Source organism: Mya arenaria, chromosome 5 (genome assembly GCF_026914265.1).
Source record: "Mya arenaria isolate MELC-2E11 chromosome 5, ASM2691426v1".
Lineage (NCBI taxonomy): Eukaryota > Metazoa > Mollusca > Bivalvia > Myida > Myidae > Mya > Mya arenaria.
Window position 1 is genome coordinate 59678898 of NC_069126.1, and position 18011 is coordinate 59696908.

Below are 18011 nucleotides of genomic sequence, written 5' to 3' on the forward strand. Positions count from 1 at the left end.
CATGACAATAACATGACATGATTGTTTCGTTTTTTCGTTTAATCGTGTCAAATGATGTAATATCTGCCGCATACTAGCATTGCAAAATCTAAACTTGTTTTGAGGAAATCTTGTATTTGCCCATTTTGTGACCATCTGGTGTCTAGTCCCTTAAAACAAATCCACTTAGTATTCAGTAAAGTGACCATTTCCGGTGTAGTAGTTCAATCAATGCGATGAAAATGTAAACAACAAAAGTAGGTCAAGTGGATATAACATGTTAAGCACGTATTCAATTTCAAACCGAATGAAGATGGAAAAGAGCCAATAGTCTGAGTCTGAGGTGGTATAACCATGCTTTGATTCACTGTCATGTGTACAAAAAATTGAAGTATCACAGAGCATTTAAATCACTTCTGAATTGGTATTTTATCGGGTTCACGCGGTGAAATTTATTGCGATTTAACATTGAAACAAACAATTATCTTCCATACATTCAAGCTTGTGACAAAGGGAACATTAATTTGACTGACTTAAAGCTGTACTCACACAGATTGATCGTTTTGACAACTTTTTTTTTATCTCGGAATGAGCCAATATTTGCGTAATTGTATGTAAACCTGCGATACAAAACCGCTGACAAAATGTCAAATAAATAGCAGATAGCAGTTATTTACGTTCGAAATTTGATATTTATGGCTGAATTGAACATATTAAAACCAAAATCAGCTGTATCCTAGACCAACACTAAACAAATCTCAAAACTGATAGTATGTGAGAGTGCAGCTTTGAAAAAGCTGTGTAACAATTGAAATTGACAGGAAGTGGAGCAAACGTTTTAAGTAATGTCTTAAGTGATAAAGATGTTTGACACGTATTATCGATTTTTCATCATGTTGTCCTTGTACACATTCTGCTTCCAAATGCTTCCAAAAGGGTTGATGTAGTATACATGACAAATTCGACGGTATTATTGAACGGTACGAAACAAAAACTATGTAGACTTATCAAATCTGTTGTTCTGTCCACGCGTACGTCCGTCCATTTATTTTTCGTATATGCTAACAACAGACTGCTCAACTGCTCTAATGAATTTAAGATTACTACAACCACGATGTTCATCTCACGAGACAACGTGTAAACTGCATACGCCGGCAAAGTACCTTCAAGTTTATCACCAGATATATTAGGGGGCAAGTGCCATTTTCACTCCACTTTATGATAAATACTATTGTTATATTTTGCTTCATCGTGCTTATTCGCATAGGACCATGTGTGCACGATTTACCTACATATATTACCAATGCCACACCTAAGAGAGAGAAACAGAGGCGGCTGTCAAATTCATGTTCTGAATCACCACATCGGGCTTTGGTTCACAAACGATATTTCTGCGAGCTATGGACATATTATGCCAGTGTAACAGCAACTTAACAAAAACGTATACATTGAAAACTGGTTCGGTTAAATGTCTCAAGGTACCGTACACATGCGCGTACAAAGAACAAAAGAACTAATCAGACATAAGTACCGCATGACAAAATAATATATAGTAATATTCAAATTTAGCTGATGTTTTGTTTCATTTTAAAGTGTTGCAGTAACGTCCAAGGCTTTGCCAGTGCCTTTTCAGTCTACTGCTATGGATTATTTTGGAGACAAGTGAAACAACGCGATAAAACACCAATGACAAACTGTACATGCATCCCAATATTTTAGCCATACGTTCCTTCAATTCAGAATCATTAAAGATCTGACAGTCTGACATGAATCCCATGCCCAAAAGGTCACACCAGATAAACTTGTCCTTGTGGTTAAAATTTTCCGAACCCGGTGGCTTCTTTATTTCCACATGTTTGCCATCGTGGGCACCAAATATATGAGGCATATTCCACCTTCTGTCAAATTGGGCGGCCACTACACCCAGGCCTCTGGAGTATTGGGAATAGCCAGAACGTCATCCTTATACTCATGAAGCAGAGCAGTACACACTTCTAGGACGAAATGACATACATTTTCCGCAGCAACACGGAAGTCATACCAAGGCGGCGTACGTGTCCCCAGATGCCATGTACCTCAGGGCCATCGCAAGCTTAAGGCCAGCAGGAAGGGCATAACGGAGCATGGTGTCCTTTTTGCGATGCTTTAGGCGCTGGAATATGTCGTTAAACATTGTTGGCGTGATCTTCAAATACCTTTTGAAGGAGGAGGCATCTTCAACTCGGGGTTCTTGCATTAATGTATTGTACTGTCAATAATGAAGCCGGCTGGCGTCTATGAGTCAGGGGCTGACCCAACATCGACGCCGTCTTCTTCTTCTCTGTCTTAAATACAATGCCAAGGCAAGCATGGCTACAATTTCAGCTTGGATTTGAAACTGATGTGTTAGGTGAAGGTTGCTTATATCCATGGTGTCCCAGAAGCAACTGATAACGAAAACGTAGTTCGGCATCGTTTATATACCCCGACTCTCAGCCCCGCAAAATTTCAGCATTCTATCGCCAACGATTCGGCCTCTTCAGCATGTTCTGCAATGTTACCACAACCTTTCCGCACGATCGTAAAACATTCGGGAGTCCATTCCGGAACTGTCGGCACTCTTCCACGTCGCATTCGGATATTTTGGATAGGTTTCGGCGTTAAACCGAAACCTTTCGTATGCCACTCCGCGAATACATGCGATATGCCGAACGGGCCCGATGGCAAAGCTTTGTCTATTTATTGATAATGATACCGAAAGGATACGAAACTAGCAAATTTTTTATCGGCAACCCTACTGCAAAGCATCGGAGCTGTAGTGGACGGCAGCTGTTATAGGGAGGCAGCGTTAAATTATCTAAGGGAGACACCCAACGCTTTCAAACAACAAAAACAAATATATATACACTATAATGATTTTTTGGAGATAAACACAACGCTTTATAGCTGCACTCTCACAGATTTACAAAAAAAAATGTCTTGGAAAGAGCAAATTTTTGCGTAAATATCTGAAAACCAATTATATATGATTAATGACAAAAGAGTAATATTGCAGGTGTTAGTGCCGGAATGTTATGAAGAGAAAATACCATCGTCTTGTTCGATGACATTTGTATTCTGAAATCAGTAAATGTAGAGAAAAAAAATCACAACTTGAACCCAACTGAAATTATAGTCATTCTCATTTTGCAAACATTGCTCCCAGCTTCACATACTTAATATTTTCCCGGTTCAAACTCTGTTACTATTATTTAACCAGAATGTTGGTATAACTCACTACCCAGTTTTCAGATTATTAAGTATGCTTTTTGGCGTAAAATTCGCCATGCCTTGGCTCGCACAGAAACAATGCATGTATGTTTTTGTATTAGGTTACATCATAACAGATGAACAATCTGTTGAATGTATTTCTTTAGACCTTACGGTCAGGGATATTCCATGAAAGTGCAAGCCCTTACTTCCAACGGGATACTTTTCGCTTTTGCTAAAGGGACAGCACGCGAAAGAGACGCTGGCGGGATACAAGGAAGTCCGGGTACGATACCCTAGCTCTCTTTCGAAGAGACCCATTGGTTATTTTACGTGCTCGGTGTAAAGCACCAATACACGGGATACAACTTTCCCGGGTTACCAGTACTGAGTACACCACCTTTCCAAGCGCTATCCTTTAAATGCCGAACGCCAGGCAAGGGAGCTACTTCTGCCAACTTTTAACGTCTTTCGGTATGACTCGGCCAGGGATCGAATCCACGACCTCCCGCTGCTTAGGCGGATGCCTTAACCACTAGGCCAGGGAGACGGTATTAAATACATAAGTGAGAAGTACCAATACTTAGATGTGAATTAATATTTTGCCAATCTACGGCTAACGTTTACTCTAGAAACTGATACAGTGTATATCAATTGATTTTTATATATGACGAAACTTTAGCTCTTGCATATTCTTAATGTGGGTTTTAATAGTTCTAGTGTCTTCTTCGTCGTCATTATCAGCGGTGGCGTCAGCGTCTGCAGCGCTACCGTTGTGCAAACACTTTCACCATGGTTACAGTTCAATAGCCAATAATTACACAATAATTACATAAAACTGGCTCAATTATCACCGAAGGCAATATTCAAATACATATCAAGGTCCTTAAATCGGGTTTAAATAAAATAGAGATGATCTTGTTCTTCTTACATATATAGACGGGCTCTGTTTACCGCTTGCTCTTCCTTTTCAAGTATGTTTAATGAGTACAATACGAGATTTGACTGAACGAACATTAAGTTAACTTAGAAGCATGTTTTAATCACAATGTTTCATACTCTTTTTCAATAATCATTTAATAAAAATAATTGAAGAAATTCATTCAATTAAACGATTACATATAGAATTATGTTTCTTTTTTTTAAGGAATAATTACCATCGGCTATGACATCGGCTATGTGACAGCATGTAGCAAATGCTTTTTTTAACCGATTATCTTACTACAGTCGACCCCCGATGACTCAAACTCGCTTGGCTCGAATTCCTTATTTGCTTGAACTAGATGTAAAGGACCAACTTCCTTTACCTGAAGGCAAATTTTCCCGCTTGGCTCAAATATTTCCGTGGCTCGCTGTATTTTTTACGGGTCCCTGTGAGTTCGAGCCGACGGGGATCGACTGTATACCGTAAACTGTTTAATGTTTGTGACAGTTAAATATTAGTTGTTATCATAAAAGCATACGTTTCTAAAACAATGTGACATACAGTCGTGTGTGCTGTCATAAGACAGCTTTTGTTAGTAAGAACAATCACATTACAAAAACTGATAAACTATCAAGTAGACGATTAAACCGGAACTGAACTAATGTGAGAGAATCTTAAAAAAAATAATATTCACAACAAAGTTCAAGAGGCTGTTACCGCAGCAGGAAAATATATGTAATCAACTTACGACACAGAGCATAAAATAAACACCAGAAAAAATGATTTGTTTTATGGATAGCAAGATCATAGTTTGGACGTATCTTTATTTTGCTACAAGTTCAAAAATAGGTGTTTCTCCAGGTAAGAAATTAGCTTTGCCTTTAAGATACGTTTGCTATATTTGAGATAATTTTCCATATATTGAATTGCTGTAATTTCCTTTTATTATATACTTTACGGTGGTTGATTAAGACTCTTCAAAGAAATAAAACTGATATTTCACATTTGCAAACAAGGAAAATATAAGTTTGGTATTCTTCACTGCTTTAGCCCGTTCTTACGTCCGAATCAAACCTAAGCGCGCATAGGGCTGGGACACAATTTCAACAAACGTCATTTCTGAAAGAGTGTTGCATTCGCACACAATTATTCTCTGAGAAAAAAACACTACAATTTCATGTCATTTCATATACATTTTAAGCATATAATGGATAGAAATATTGCTTGTTTCAGTGTAAGATCGCAATATATTTTACCTCGTGATCACCAAAAGATGAAAATTAGTGTTTTTGTGCTCAATCGGTGAAATATATAACGATCTTACACTGGCACAATTACCCTCTGTCCGACCGGTTAGCTCAATCGGTAGAGCGTTGGACTCTGAATCGGACAACCCGGGTTCGATTCCCGGGCGGACCAAGTCACTTTTGTTGTGATTGGTTATGGAATCCTTTCTACGACCATTCGCACTGTACCACTGCCCCTGGCATGCACATTAGTTGTCAGTTTCTTGCAGAGGTGAAGGCACCTAGTACTGGGTCTGCCCAGGATATATGTTAGGTGGTTGAACTGTCACTCTGGTCTCTTCAATGTGCTCACGCCGGGACCCGGAGTATAAACTACTAACACCACCACCACCACAATTACCCTCTATCTGTTACTCAAGCAAGTTTCATAGATAAGCACTGCCGCTATCCCCATACTAAAGTGACACTCTTATTACAAACATTAATCATGAGTGATAAACCTTTAACTACTTACTAAATAATGCATATTTGGAAAATATTAATTACATATAACACAATTGTAAAAGTGTATTTATGAGCTGAGCACGCAAAAAAATAAATGATTGGTGAATTCTAAAAGATTACCTGTGATTTATTTTCGTCTCATAAGGTAGAAATATTGTGTTTTCTGCACCTTTGTTTAAAACTTAACTCTGTATCCTTCGTACGGACCATTATTTACGACATTTATTCATCCTTTTTGGAATATTAAAACATTTGAATTAATTGTGGTAAATCTTATTTTGGAGTAAGAGCGCATCTTCAACTATTTTTTTTATAACGAATCAAAAGTTTCCACAACTGCTGTCATTTGGTCAACTATTTTCTTATATACGTATGTGGTTATTTTTACCTTGCAGTTTCGTCCGAAATAATTCTTACAGCGTCCAGAGTAACATTGGAACACCAGCAAATATTCATTGAAGTCACATGTACAACTATACATGTTTCAACCGCTAACTTTAAAATATATTACACGAGCAATGGCTCCACAAATTTGAAGTCTTGTATCAAAGCAACAAGCTGTGTTACTGACCCCCACAGACTGTACGATTTAAAACAAGCTTATGAATGTAAAGCAATGACGGACTTTAGCAACAACAGCAAAACTATCATAGCAGGAACTCTCCTGCCAAGAACAGGTAATCTTCATTTTTTATCTTTAAACTATGTTCAAAGAAGAAAAGATAATAGCTTATACAGTTGAACCCCATTGGCTCGAACTCGCTTGGCTCGAATTTCTCGTTGAATTGAATTAAATGTTAAGGACCGATCTCTTTACACTGAGCGTAAGTTTTCCCGCTTGGCTCAAATTTTCCGAGGCTCGAGGTATTTCCGCCGGTCCTAAGAAGTTCGAGCCATCGGGGTTCGAATGAATAGTCCTTTATTTAACTGTTGAGTTTTTATTAAGGTATGACATGTTTATACGTTTGCGTCTCTAGTTCAATGTCGTTAGGACCATTGCCTTGAATATTAGACAACTGGGCTTGTCCCTGTAGTTTTGTCCATTGCCTTGAATATTAGACAACTGGGCTTGTCCCTGTAGTTTTGTCCATTGCCTTGAATATTAGACAACTGGGCTTGTCCCTGTAGTTTTATCCATTGCCTTGAATATTAGACAACTGGGCTTGTCCCTGTAGTTTTATCCATTGCCTTGAATATTAGACCACTGGGCTTGTCCCTGTAGTTTTGTCCATTGCCTTGAATATTAGACCACTGGGCTTGTCCCTGTAGTTTTGTCCATTGCCTTGAATATTAGACAACTGGGCTTGTCCCTGTAGTTTCCATTGTATTATTGATTTCACCTAATACAACAATCCGCACAAGACAGGTACCTTTCCATATTTACAGAAACAGACAAATCCACATCGTCCGACGAGCTGCTAAGGGAGAACCTGAAATGGATCATTGCTGGTGTGACAATCATTTGTGTTGCAGCTACCGTCTCAGTGGCATATGTGTGCGGACGAATGGGAAAACGATGTGAGTAAACAAACTAATAAAGTGCATTCCTTGGCGACAGGAATATTGGTAAGAGTTGTAACCAAAATTTAGGCAAGCGAAATTCAAATATGCTTTACGGAGTATGAGGGACTCAAGAAAGTGGTATACAGTAGTTAGGTAAGTAATACAATGGAACCCGGTGTCTCGTACTCGCTTAGCTCGAATTTCTCTTTGGCTCAACCTGAATGTTAAAGACCTATTTTTTTCAACTGAAGGTCAACATACCCGATAGACTTGAATTTTACAATCTATGGAAGTTCGAGCCAAGGGGTTTGACTGTATTTGTTACGCACTGTCTGGATGGCAAATGGACCCTTCTGTAAGGAATCATCGCTAACGGGCGTTCTTGCGCGACTATTTATTTAATCAAGTTATATTAATTCTAGTTGAAATTATAAAATCAAAATCGTTATAATAAAGCATTATTTTCATAATTCATACATTTATATGCTCGTTGAGTTTTAAAATTTCATTTTTATATGAAATGGAATATGTATTTATATATATTCAATTTTAAGATTATGACAAAATCCAGCGCGAGAACAGACGTCAATGCACACGAAAAAGTTCAGCTTATGACGTAATCGAGCTTCCAGAATTTCCAAAAACACGTCCTGAAAAGGTCCAGCCGGTAGTTACACCAAGGGTAGGTATCTTTGATGAAATACCACAAATAATGCTTCGTGATAATTTTAAATGCATTTTTCACTAGTTCTCACTGTCAAACGTACGAGTTATATAAAAGTTTAGGCTTTATCGAAAGTTGAAGTTAATGACTGCTATAGCGGTAGGATTGTGTTTTTTTAATAACAAATAATATAGAACCATATTTGTTTGTCTTAATATACATACTGAAGAAAATTACTAAACATCAGATCAGACAAGATAATGCATTAAGATAGTGAACAATTTGTTTCTTAGATCAGAGGAGTTAGTTAATGCATTGAGAAAGGGAGGAATTAATGATACTTCAACTCTTTCATGAATATGTGTTTTCCTTAAAACATCGCGAAATACTTGAAGTATTGTTAACGGCATTGGTGGAGCAATCAGTCAATTTCAGCTTTAGAGTTTGCCTACTTTTTAGGAAAAAAATGACACCACAGAACCATACTTTGTTCGACGGCTTCAGTCAATCAGAAGATCTGTGTTTTCGTCCGCCTCTACGGCTTCGGGTTACATGAACATGATGCTCCCACAAGACATCTCCACTTCCAGAACTCGTACCAAAAAAGAACAACACGAGGATACAAGTTACGCTATACCAGATATTCCCCCGAGGATCCCGACACCATCACCTATCCCGCGGAGGGATAAAAAGCCAGTCGCACATCAAACATTGTCGCCAAGGACGACTAGGGTGAAGCCACCATCGATATCAACACTGCCGTCACGTTTACATACAAATTCGGAACGCATGTCAACGGAAACAACATCATGTAGGTTTAAACCAAAATTACCCCGAGTTGACAAAGTATTTAGACCGGCACTCGCAAACGAAAGAGGTGATTCACAGACTCAGACTGTAGAAAATACAAATCGGGGTGACCGTTCGACAAACAGTGACAATGCGAGTAACAGAGAATCAGTGTGTGAAATATGGCATCCTACGAAGCCTGAATTCAAGAGTAGGTCGATGCGGACTCAAAGAGATATCGAAAACATGGATTTTGATCATGATGAATGATGCATGAATTTCTTTAAGACTGACTTATTGTTACTCTATACAACTATTAATGCCACTCTGCTGATTGTTTTCGATTGTATTTACTGTATTACCGATTATTGTACGGAGTTGTTGCAATACATGGAAGTAAAATATTGTTTTCCTTTCATATGTCACCAAGATGACTAGTCACCTCTTTATGTAGATGAGCGAATAGAAATGTTCTTCCTGTTATTCTAATTGTTCTTCACTTACCATATATGGTGTTTAATAGATATTGAAAGGAGTGTGCCGGAAATTAATTTCAGTGACACATACAGAAAACGTGCATGACCAACAATCGGTTTCGGTATCACAATTATTTTCCATTTAAATTAAACTATGTTTAAATGAGTGTAATCCTTAAAATTTAAAATAATTCATTTACTAGTGTTCCATCTACAATGCGGACCCAATTTGTTTTAGCCGTGATTCTTTTCAGCTGCTTTTCGCAAGCCAGCGGTAGGTTTAATATATTATATCGAATGTACGACTTATGTTCCTTACACTGAATTACATTCGTAATCATCGTTTCGACAATTGTTAATACAAAAGCTATGTATTTATCGTAATATATGTATACGTTTTCTTTTTAAGGTAGTGGAATTTCGCCTAGCCTTACACCTTTGAACAGCTCATATGACTGTCAGAGTTGTTTGTTTTCCGAAGCGGCTGTTCCTTTCAAATTCAAATGCAATCTTGCTAAGGACTCCCATGAGACCGTGGCTGAGGTATATATAGGGTCAAACATTCGCCAAGGCGGTTTCAAAGAATCCGATGGCGTCTATGGATTCAGGACATACACGATCAGGGAGGACGATCATTTGTTAAAAGTAAGATGTGTTGCCACTGATATGGCACAGGATCCTTTTATATCAGAGGAAACAAGTGCTACTTTGTATGTCGTCAGTAAGTTGAATCTTTTTTATCGTATAATGCTAAAATATTAATATTAATCTTATCTCACTGTTGTTGATATGCATAATGTTTCTTATTCAATTAACAATTTTAAGGTGTGCTTCATTCGGTCATAATATTTGTGTTATTCAATATATCGAAGTTGCATATTTCATAATTCGGATGAAGTTTGTGCAGTATATAGTATCACTCTTATGCAATATATCAAAGCTTTTTTAAACCTAAAAACACTTTATGTTCTATATTAATTGCGACATACCAAAACACTATTTCTTAACAACTGTCTTTTTTACACAATCAAGAGCAGCCCAAACTAGTAACACTGAAGATTTCAAAGGCAAGCATCACATGCGTCGCTAAAGGCGGCCGTCCTGCTCCGACGTTAGTGATGAAATCAAACGGGATTATTCTATCGACTTCGCAGTCAAATTTGACTGACTCACCTCGCAAAACAAACAGCACTTATACTACCAATGCCTTAGTTGAGAACCCCTTGTTGTTATCGGAAGGACAGACGATCTCCTGTTGTACAGTCCCTTCCTTTACAGAAATGAAGTGTGCTGAAGAAAAAAAGTTGGACTTTGAACGTATGTATATGTTTAACTATACCATGGCGACTTTGAACCGCATTGGTAGCTCAAAACAACTAGTTTCAAGACAAACATATAATCGTTTTATGACAGCATATCCTTTATTCTATCAGACAAAACATGTAAATCTGGGAAACATGTATATCATTGCATATGATGTTTTTCAAAATATACGATTAAAAAAAATCGCTTTTAAGAAACCATGCATTTTTCCTCTCACATTTTAAGGCAAACAACTATTTCTATTTCTCGAATACTGGATCGGGATTTCGTCGTATCTAGAGCAGACGATCATGAATTAGCCGTGTAAAATTTGTCACGAGCAAACACATATTTCATGTATGATTTTGCATTTTGTATTAAAAACATGTTTAATTTTAAAGAAGTACCTCTTTATTTCTTAAGGAATTATCGAAATTCTTAAAAAATATTATTAAAAAAAGCTATTTTGATTTCAATAATGAGTCAGTAAACATCGATGCATGTCCGTGCTGGTGAAGCATCAGACTGCATGTTGATCTGCTTGTTTCCTTCTATATCTTATTAAACACTATATTCATAGTTTTCACTGGTAGATACAGAAATACGTTTATCATATTTGTGGCAGGCCCTGATAAAACATGTTTGTAAAAATAACCTGTTTGAAAGCGGTGAAATGTTAAAAAATGACAGAATAAGCCTAATTTTTGGTGTAAAAAATCATCTTTTTGTGATTTAATTCTCTTTAAACATTATAAAGTTTTTGCGGTGATTCGTATCAAATACTTATAAAACTTATTTGATTTAAACTTTCTAACAGCAAAGCATTCCGGATTAAAAATAATACCTTAATCTTAAATTTCATAGGAAATATTATCTCAAAGGATGACATTTAAATGTGTATTCAAAAGTGTTTTGTTTTCCCTTTCACTATAAAGACGAGCTATTATTTACAATAACAATATTAATTTGTTTAAACTGGCGGATGAGCCCTGTATTGCATGATATGTCCGCGGTCACAGGTATCCCTCTATTGCAAACACTGCTTAAGCATGCACAAACCATTTAATTGATTACCAAAACATTAACCATTGACAATATTGTGATAGTCGTGTTGTGCTGTAGTGTTGAGGGGTTATTTTTCTTCCTTGTTTGGTGTGTGTTAGGCCTTCTTCCTTGTTTGGTGTGTGTTAGGCCTTCTTCCTTGTTTGGTGTGTGTTAGGCCTTCTTCCATTGTTTGGTGTGTGTTAGGCTTTCTTCCTTGTTTGGTGGGTGTTAGGCTTTCTTCCTTGTTTGGTGTGTATTTGGCCTTCTTCCATTGTTTGGTGTGTGTTATGCCTTCTTCCTTGTTTGGTGGGTGTTAGGCTTTCTTCCTTGTTTGTAGGGTGTTAGGCCTTCTTCCATTGTCTGGTGTGTGTTAGGCCTTCTTCCATTGTTTGGTGTGTGTTAGGCTTTCTTCCTTGTTAGGAGGGTGTTAGGCTTTCTTACTTGTTTGTTGGGTGTTAGGCTTTCTCCCTTGTTTGGTGTGTGTTAGGCTTTCTTTCTTGTTTAGAGGGTGTTAGGCTTTCTTCCTTGTTTGTTGGGTGTTAGGTCTTCTTCCATTGTTTGGTGTGTGTTAGGCTTTCTTCCTTGTTTGGAGGGTGTTAGGCTTTCTTCCTTGTTTGTTGGGTGTTAGGCTTTCTTCCTTGTTTGGTGTGTGTTAGGCTTTCTTCCTTGTTTGTTGAGTGTTAGGCCTTCTTCCATTGTTTGGTGTGTGTTAGGCTTTCTTCCTTGTTTGGAGGGTGTTAGGCTTTCTTCCTTATTTGTTGGGTGTTAGGCTTTCTTCCTCGTTTGGTTGGTGTTAGGTCTTCATCCTTGTTTGGTGTATGTTAGGCCTTCTTCCATTGTTTGGTGAGTGCTAGTCTTTCTTTCTTGTTTGGTGTGTATTAGGCATTCTTTCTTGTTTGGTGTGTGTTAGGCTTTCTTCCTTGTTTGGTGTGTGTTAGGCATTCTTTCTTGTTTGGTGTGTGTTAGGCCTTCTTTCTTGTTTGGTGGGTGTTAGGACTTCTTCCTTGTTTGGTGTGTGTTAGGCCTTCTTTCATTGTTTGGTGTGTGTTAGGCCTTCTTCCTTGTTTGGTGGGTGTTAGGCTTTCTTCCTTGTTTGGTGTGTATTTGGCCTTCTTCCATTGTTTGGTGTGTGTTATGCCTTCTTCCTTGTTTGGTGGGTGTAAGGCTTTCTTCCTTGTTTGGTGGGTGTTAGGCCTTCTTCCATTGTCTGGTGTGTGTTAGGCCTTCTTCCATTGTTTGGTGTGTGTAAGCCTGATTACTTGTTTGGTGTGTGTTAGGCTTTCTACCTTGTTTGGTGTGCGTAAAGCTTCTTCCTTGTTTGGTGTGTGTTAGGCCTTCTTCCTTGTTTAGTGCGTGCTAGGCCTTCTTCCTTGTTTGGTGTGTGTTAGGTCTTCTTCCTTATTTGGTGTGTGTAAGCCTAATTCATTGTTTGGTGTATGTAAGGCTATCTTCCTTGTTTGGTGTATGTAAGGCCTTCTACCTTGTTTGGTGTGTGTTAGGCCTTCTTCCTTGTTTGGTGTGTGTTAGGCATTCTTTCTTGTTTGTTGTGTGTTAGGCTTTCATCCTTGTTTGGTGTGGGTAAGCCTGATTACTTGTTTGGTGTGTGTTAGGCTTTCTACCTTGTTCGATGTACGTAAGGCATTCTTCCTTGTTTGGTGTGTTTTAGGCCTTCTTCCTTGCTTAGTGTGTGTTAGACCCTCTTCCTTGTTTGGTGTGTGTTAGGCCTTCTTCCTTGTTTGATGTGTATTAGGCCCTCTTACTTGTTTGGTGTGTGTCAGGCATTCTTCCTTTTTTGGTGTGTGGTAGGCATTTTCCCTTGTTTGGTGTGTGTAAGGCCGTCTCCCTTTGTTTGGTATATGTTAGGCTTTCTTCCTTGTTTGTTGTGTGTTAGGCTTTCTTCCGTGTTTGGTGTGTGTAAGGCCTTCTTCCTTGTTTGTTGGGTGTTAGGCCTTCTTCCATTGTCTGGTGTGTGTTAGGCCTTCTTCCATTGTTTGGTGTGTGTTAGGCTTTCTTCCTTGTTAGGAGGGTGTTAGGCTTTCTTACTTGTTTGTTGGGTGTTAGGCTTTCTCCCTTGTTTGGTGTGTGTTAGGCTTTCTTTCTTGTTTAGAGGGTGTTAGGCTTTCTTCCTTGTTTGTTGGGTGTTAGGTCTTCTTCCATTGTTTGGTGTGTGTTAGGCTTTCTTCCTTGTTTGGAGGGTGTTAGGCTTTCTTCCTTGTTTGTTGGGTGTTAGGCTTTCTTCCTTGTTTGGTGTGTGTTAGGCTTTCTTCCTTGTTTGTTGAGTGTTAGGCCTTCTTCCATTGTTTGGTGTGTGTTAGGCTTTCTTCCTTGTTTGGAGGGTGTTAGGCTTTCTTTCTTATTTGTTGGGTGTTAGGCTTTCTTCCTCGTTTGGTTGGTGTTAGGTCTTCATCCTTGTTTGGTGTATGTTAGGCCTTCTGCCATTGTTTGGTGAGTGCTAGTCTTTCTTTCTTGTTTGGTTTGTATTAGGCATTCTTTCTTGTTTGGTGTGTGTTAGGCTTTCTTCCTTGTTTGGTGTGTGTTAGGCATTCTTTCTTGTTTGGTGTGTGTTAGGCCTTCTTTCTTGTTTGGTGGGTGTTAGGACTTCTTCCTTGTTTGGTGTGTGTTAGGCCTTCTTTCATTGTTTGGTGTGTGTTAGGCTTTCTTCCTTGTTTGGTGGGTGTTAGACTTTCTTCCTTGTTTGGTGTGTATTTGGCCTTCTTCCATTGTTTGGTGTGTGTTATGCCTTCTTCCTTGTTTGGTGGGTGTAAGGCTTTCTTCCTTGTTTGGTGGGTGTTAGGCCTTCTTCCATTGTCTGGTGTGTGTTAGGCCTTCTTCCATTGTTTGGTGTGTGTAAGCCTGATTACTTGTTTGGTGTGTGTTAGGCTTTCTACCTTGTTTGGTGTGCGTAAAGCTTCTTCCTTGTTTGGTGTGTGTTAGGCCTTCTTCCTTGTTTAGTGCGTGCTAGGCCTTCTTCCTTGTTTGGTGTGTGTTAGGTCTTCTTCCTTATTTGGTGTGTGTAAGCCTAATTCATTGTTTGGTGTATGTTAGGCTATCTTCCTTGTTTGGTGTATGTAAGGCTATCTTCCTTGTTTGGTGTATGTAAGGCCTTCTACCTTGTTTGGTGTGTGTTAGGCCTTCTTCCTTGTTTGGTGTGTGTTAGGCATTCTTTCTTGTTTGTTGTGTGTTAGGCTTTCATCCTTGTTTGGTGTGGGTAAGCCTGATTACTTGTTTGGTGTGTGTTAGGCTTTCTACCTTGTTTGATGTACGTAAGGCATTCTTCCTTGTTTGGTGTGTTTTAGGCCTTCTTCCTTGCTTAGTGTGTGTTAGACCCTCTTCCTTGTTTGGTGTGTGTTAGGCCTTCTTCCTTGTTTGATGTGTATTAGGCCCTCTTACTTGTTTGGTGTGTGTCAGGCATTCTTCCTTTTTTGGTGTGTGGTAGGCATTTTCCCTTGTTTGGTGTGTGTAAGGCCGTCTCCCTTTGTTTGGTATATGTTAGGCTTTCTTCCTTGTTTGTTGTGTGTTAGGCTTTCTTCCGTGTTTGGTGTGTGTAAGGCCTTCTTCCTTGTTTGTTGTGTGTTAGGCCTTTACCTTGTGTGTTGTGTGTTTGGGTTTCTTCCTTGTTGGGTGTGTTAGACCTTCTTCCTTGTTTGGTGTGTGTTAGGTCTTCTTCCTTATGCGTCTTAACTGCATATTCGTTTAAGTTCTTCAGCTCCATTATTCTGTTTCATTAGCGAACCAAGGGAATGAGGAAGTCACCGAAACAACAACTAAAAGCGCGACAACAGTCAGGTCTGAACCAGCAACGGTTTCCTTTGTGACACAAGCAAGCAAGGTCATAGTTTCATCAGGTAAACGTAATAACCAACAGAAAATATATGCCGTGACAAATTTTGTGAGAGGAAAAGGGATTGTTAGCTTTTGTGTTCTTTAATACTTTTACTACACTTCCATTGTCTCGCATAACGTTGTGTTAGTTAACTTGTGTAATAACTTGTAGCACAGTAAATGCTTTTAAACTAATAAGTACACGCACACGAATTAGTGTATCAAGACTTAATTCGAAATGAGTTCCATATACATCGTCATGATTTATTCTTTTATATTCAACATAAGATATTCGATTAGATGCATCTTATTAGTAATCATGATTATTATATGCTTTTGCTATAAAGATATATATATATCATTGTAATATAGATTTTAAAACAGTGAAAATATCAGATTGATATTTTTCTTTGTTTTGAAAGTATAGCCTGATGTAAATCAAACATCTGCGCCCACATAGCCGGGACGCAATATACACGATGTTAGTTCAGAAATGCATAATACAATTTTATTCCATTTTAGGCATGTATAAAAAAGGGGTGTGATGCATGTTAGATAGCTATGGCATCATCAAAAGTAAATATAATACTCGTAAAAGGGCCAATCGTGAAATGTAACTTTTTGTGCTCAATCGGTCAAATATATTACGATCTTACACTAAAATTATCGTCTTTTATTCAAATAAATAAAGAAATTGATATTTTACGTGTATATGATTTATCATTGTGTTTTCATTATGTCCAATACACGTTCACTTGTATTTTTTCAGAAGCGGTTAGTACGGACGAGGAAAAACACAGCAACGATGAATCCGCCTCCGCGTCTTCTTGTGGACACATCCTGACTGTTGGCTGGCTGATGTCGTTTGGAGTGGCATTGGGAACAATTTGACATTGATATTGAACTGAGTCAAAGCTGTACAAATATAGGTGTCCATATGTATTTTGTGTTAAAAATGTTTGTGTGCGTGTATATTTAACTCAAGCATGTATTTGACAATTGTGTTTCAAATTGATTTACTGTAGATATTGAAGAATTTATATTGTGAAACGCATACACTATGCCTATCCTTTATTGTTTGCATTAGTATAAATATTAATGAATGCTTTTACATCATTTATGTGCTGTTGAACATATATTTATTTAAAACAACACACTTTGAAAGCAACGTTCTATGTAAAAACCATTTTTATAAATTATGATTTTTTAAACATACACGTACACGTGTTCAAAAATATGCTAATGTATATTAATGCAAATATCTCATTATACATTTTATAAGAGGTTAGCAAAAGAAGGACTATTTTAGAGGTTATAAGATTGATCTTATCGGTATTTTCTCTCAACTTAAAAACGAGCTGCTTTGTAAATAATGTTTTCTCACGCTGTCCGATGTTGAACAAGCCTCGATATAAAACAGTATCCCGACTAAATCTTTCAACATTATCTTTTTAATTTTGTTGTTGATTTGTTGTGTTGATGTTGTTGTATGTATGCCAAAATGAGAAAATAAAAGGTATTTGAAAATTGTGCTTCCTTATTCATGGTTTTAACATCAAGCAATAAAGCAATCCAAAATATTCAAATTTATAGATGATATAAAATATGTAATTCCATTCGACGTTTTCTTCAAAATTTATTCATTATAATCACGGCTAAATGCTAAGATATGACAAATATAAACAAGGAATTTCGAGACTTGAAAGACGTCTAAGACTATCTGGTTCAAATATAGTTCAGCATAAAATGCGTTTAGTTACTAAGATTAGATTTCGTTATCACCTTGACGAACGATAATTACACTTTAACCTTAATACTAATGCACTCGTTACTAAGTAACACCGTATGTTAAATACATACTGTGGTACCACAACTAATATGTTTTACTCACTCAAACCGTGAGTAAAACAAAAATTTCCTAATCAAAATAGTCAAATATACCAGACACCGTAAACTCAATAGAGTTAACCTGTAGATTAATACAAAACAACAAAAAGTAGGAGTATAGGCTTGTTATTGGCAGCAAATATCGAACATTTCAATTTCAACGTAGGTGTTTGTAGATTGTTCTGGATGGTAGTCAACGCCTCCGTCCCAGGTAGTTGTCATAGTATAAAAATCTGTCATGGAAACGTTCACCCGAAAGACGTCACGTAACTCGGTAACACTGAGATGAGACAGGAAAACCAAAGGCCTCTAACTGAAACGAATCTTAACGCTTATATAAGAATTGTGGTAATGTAAGACCAGAAATATCATGTTCCTACTTCCCCGAATTATAGCTCAATAGTTCAACTTTCTGTGAAGAAAACCCACCCTAAACTATTTTTGATACTTATTCACCTAACAAACAAAACATATAAGGAGCCGGGGGGGGGGGGGGGGGCTACGATATTCGACATTCTCAAAAAAACCGTCTCTTACTGTCAAAGATAAATCCTCGAATGGCACAAACACGACGCCGACACATTATATACTACCCCTGCACGAGAACTCCGTACCTACTCGCCAATATTCATACGCCAATC

General features: G+C 37.9%; 1 protein-coding gene across 3 annotated transcripts; it reads left to right on the plus strand.

Moving 5' to 3' along the window:
• Nucleotides 1–4801: 4801 nt before the first annotated feature.
• LOC128236019 (uncharacterized) lies at nt 4802–17013 on the plus strand. 3 transcript variants are annotated; one of them, XR_008261220.1, is made up of 9 exons: nt 4802–4993; nt 6279–6560; nt 7270–7401; nt 7941–8068; nt 8510–9589; nt 9725–10036; nt 10348–10632; nt 15390–15506; nt 16253–17013. XR_008261220.1 is itself a non-coding variant. In XM_052950814.1 (5 exons), exons 1-5 carry the CDS (start codon nt 9532–9534, stop codon nt 16372–16374), a joined length of 894 nt encoding a protein of 297 aa, XP_052806774.1. In that variant the 5' UTR covers nt 9391–9531; the 3' UTR covers nt 16375–17013. The 3 variants fall into 3 exon arrangements, 1 of the variants encoding a protein (XP_052806774.1); XR_008261221.1 differs by lacking the exon at nt 15390–15506; XM_052950814.1 differs by lacking the exons at nt 4802–4993; nt 6279–6560; nt 7270–7401; nt 7941–8068 and having other exon boundaries at nt 9391–9589.
• Nucleotides 17014–18011: the final 998 nt, after the last annotated feature.

Bases quoted from the DNA above. Each gene is read 5' to 3' on its own strand.
- LOC128236019 (XM_052950814.1), top strand. From the start codon at position 9,532: ATGCGGACCCAATTTGTTTTAGCCGTGATTCTTTTCAGCTGCTTTTCG. The intron at 9,590-9,724 runs GTAGGTTTAATA...TTTCTTTTTAAG, and splicing joins CTGCTTTTCGCAAGCCAGCG to GTAGTGGAATTTCGCCTAGC. The intron at 15,507-16,252 runs GTAAACGTAATA...GTATTTTTTCAG, and splicing joins CAAGGTCATAGTTTCATCAG to AAGCGGTTAGTACGGACGAG.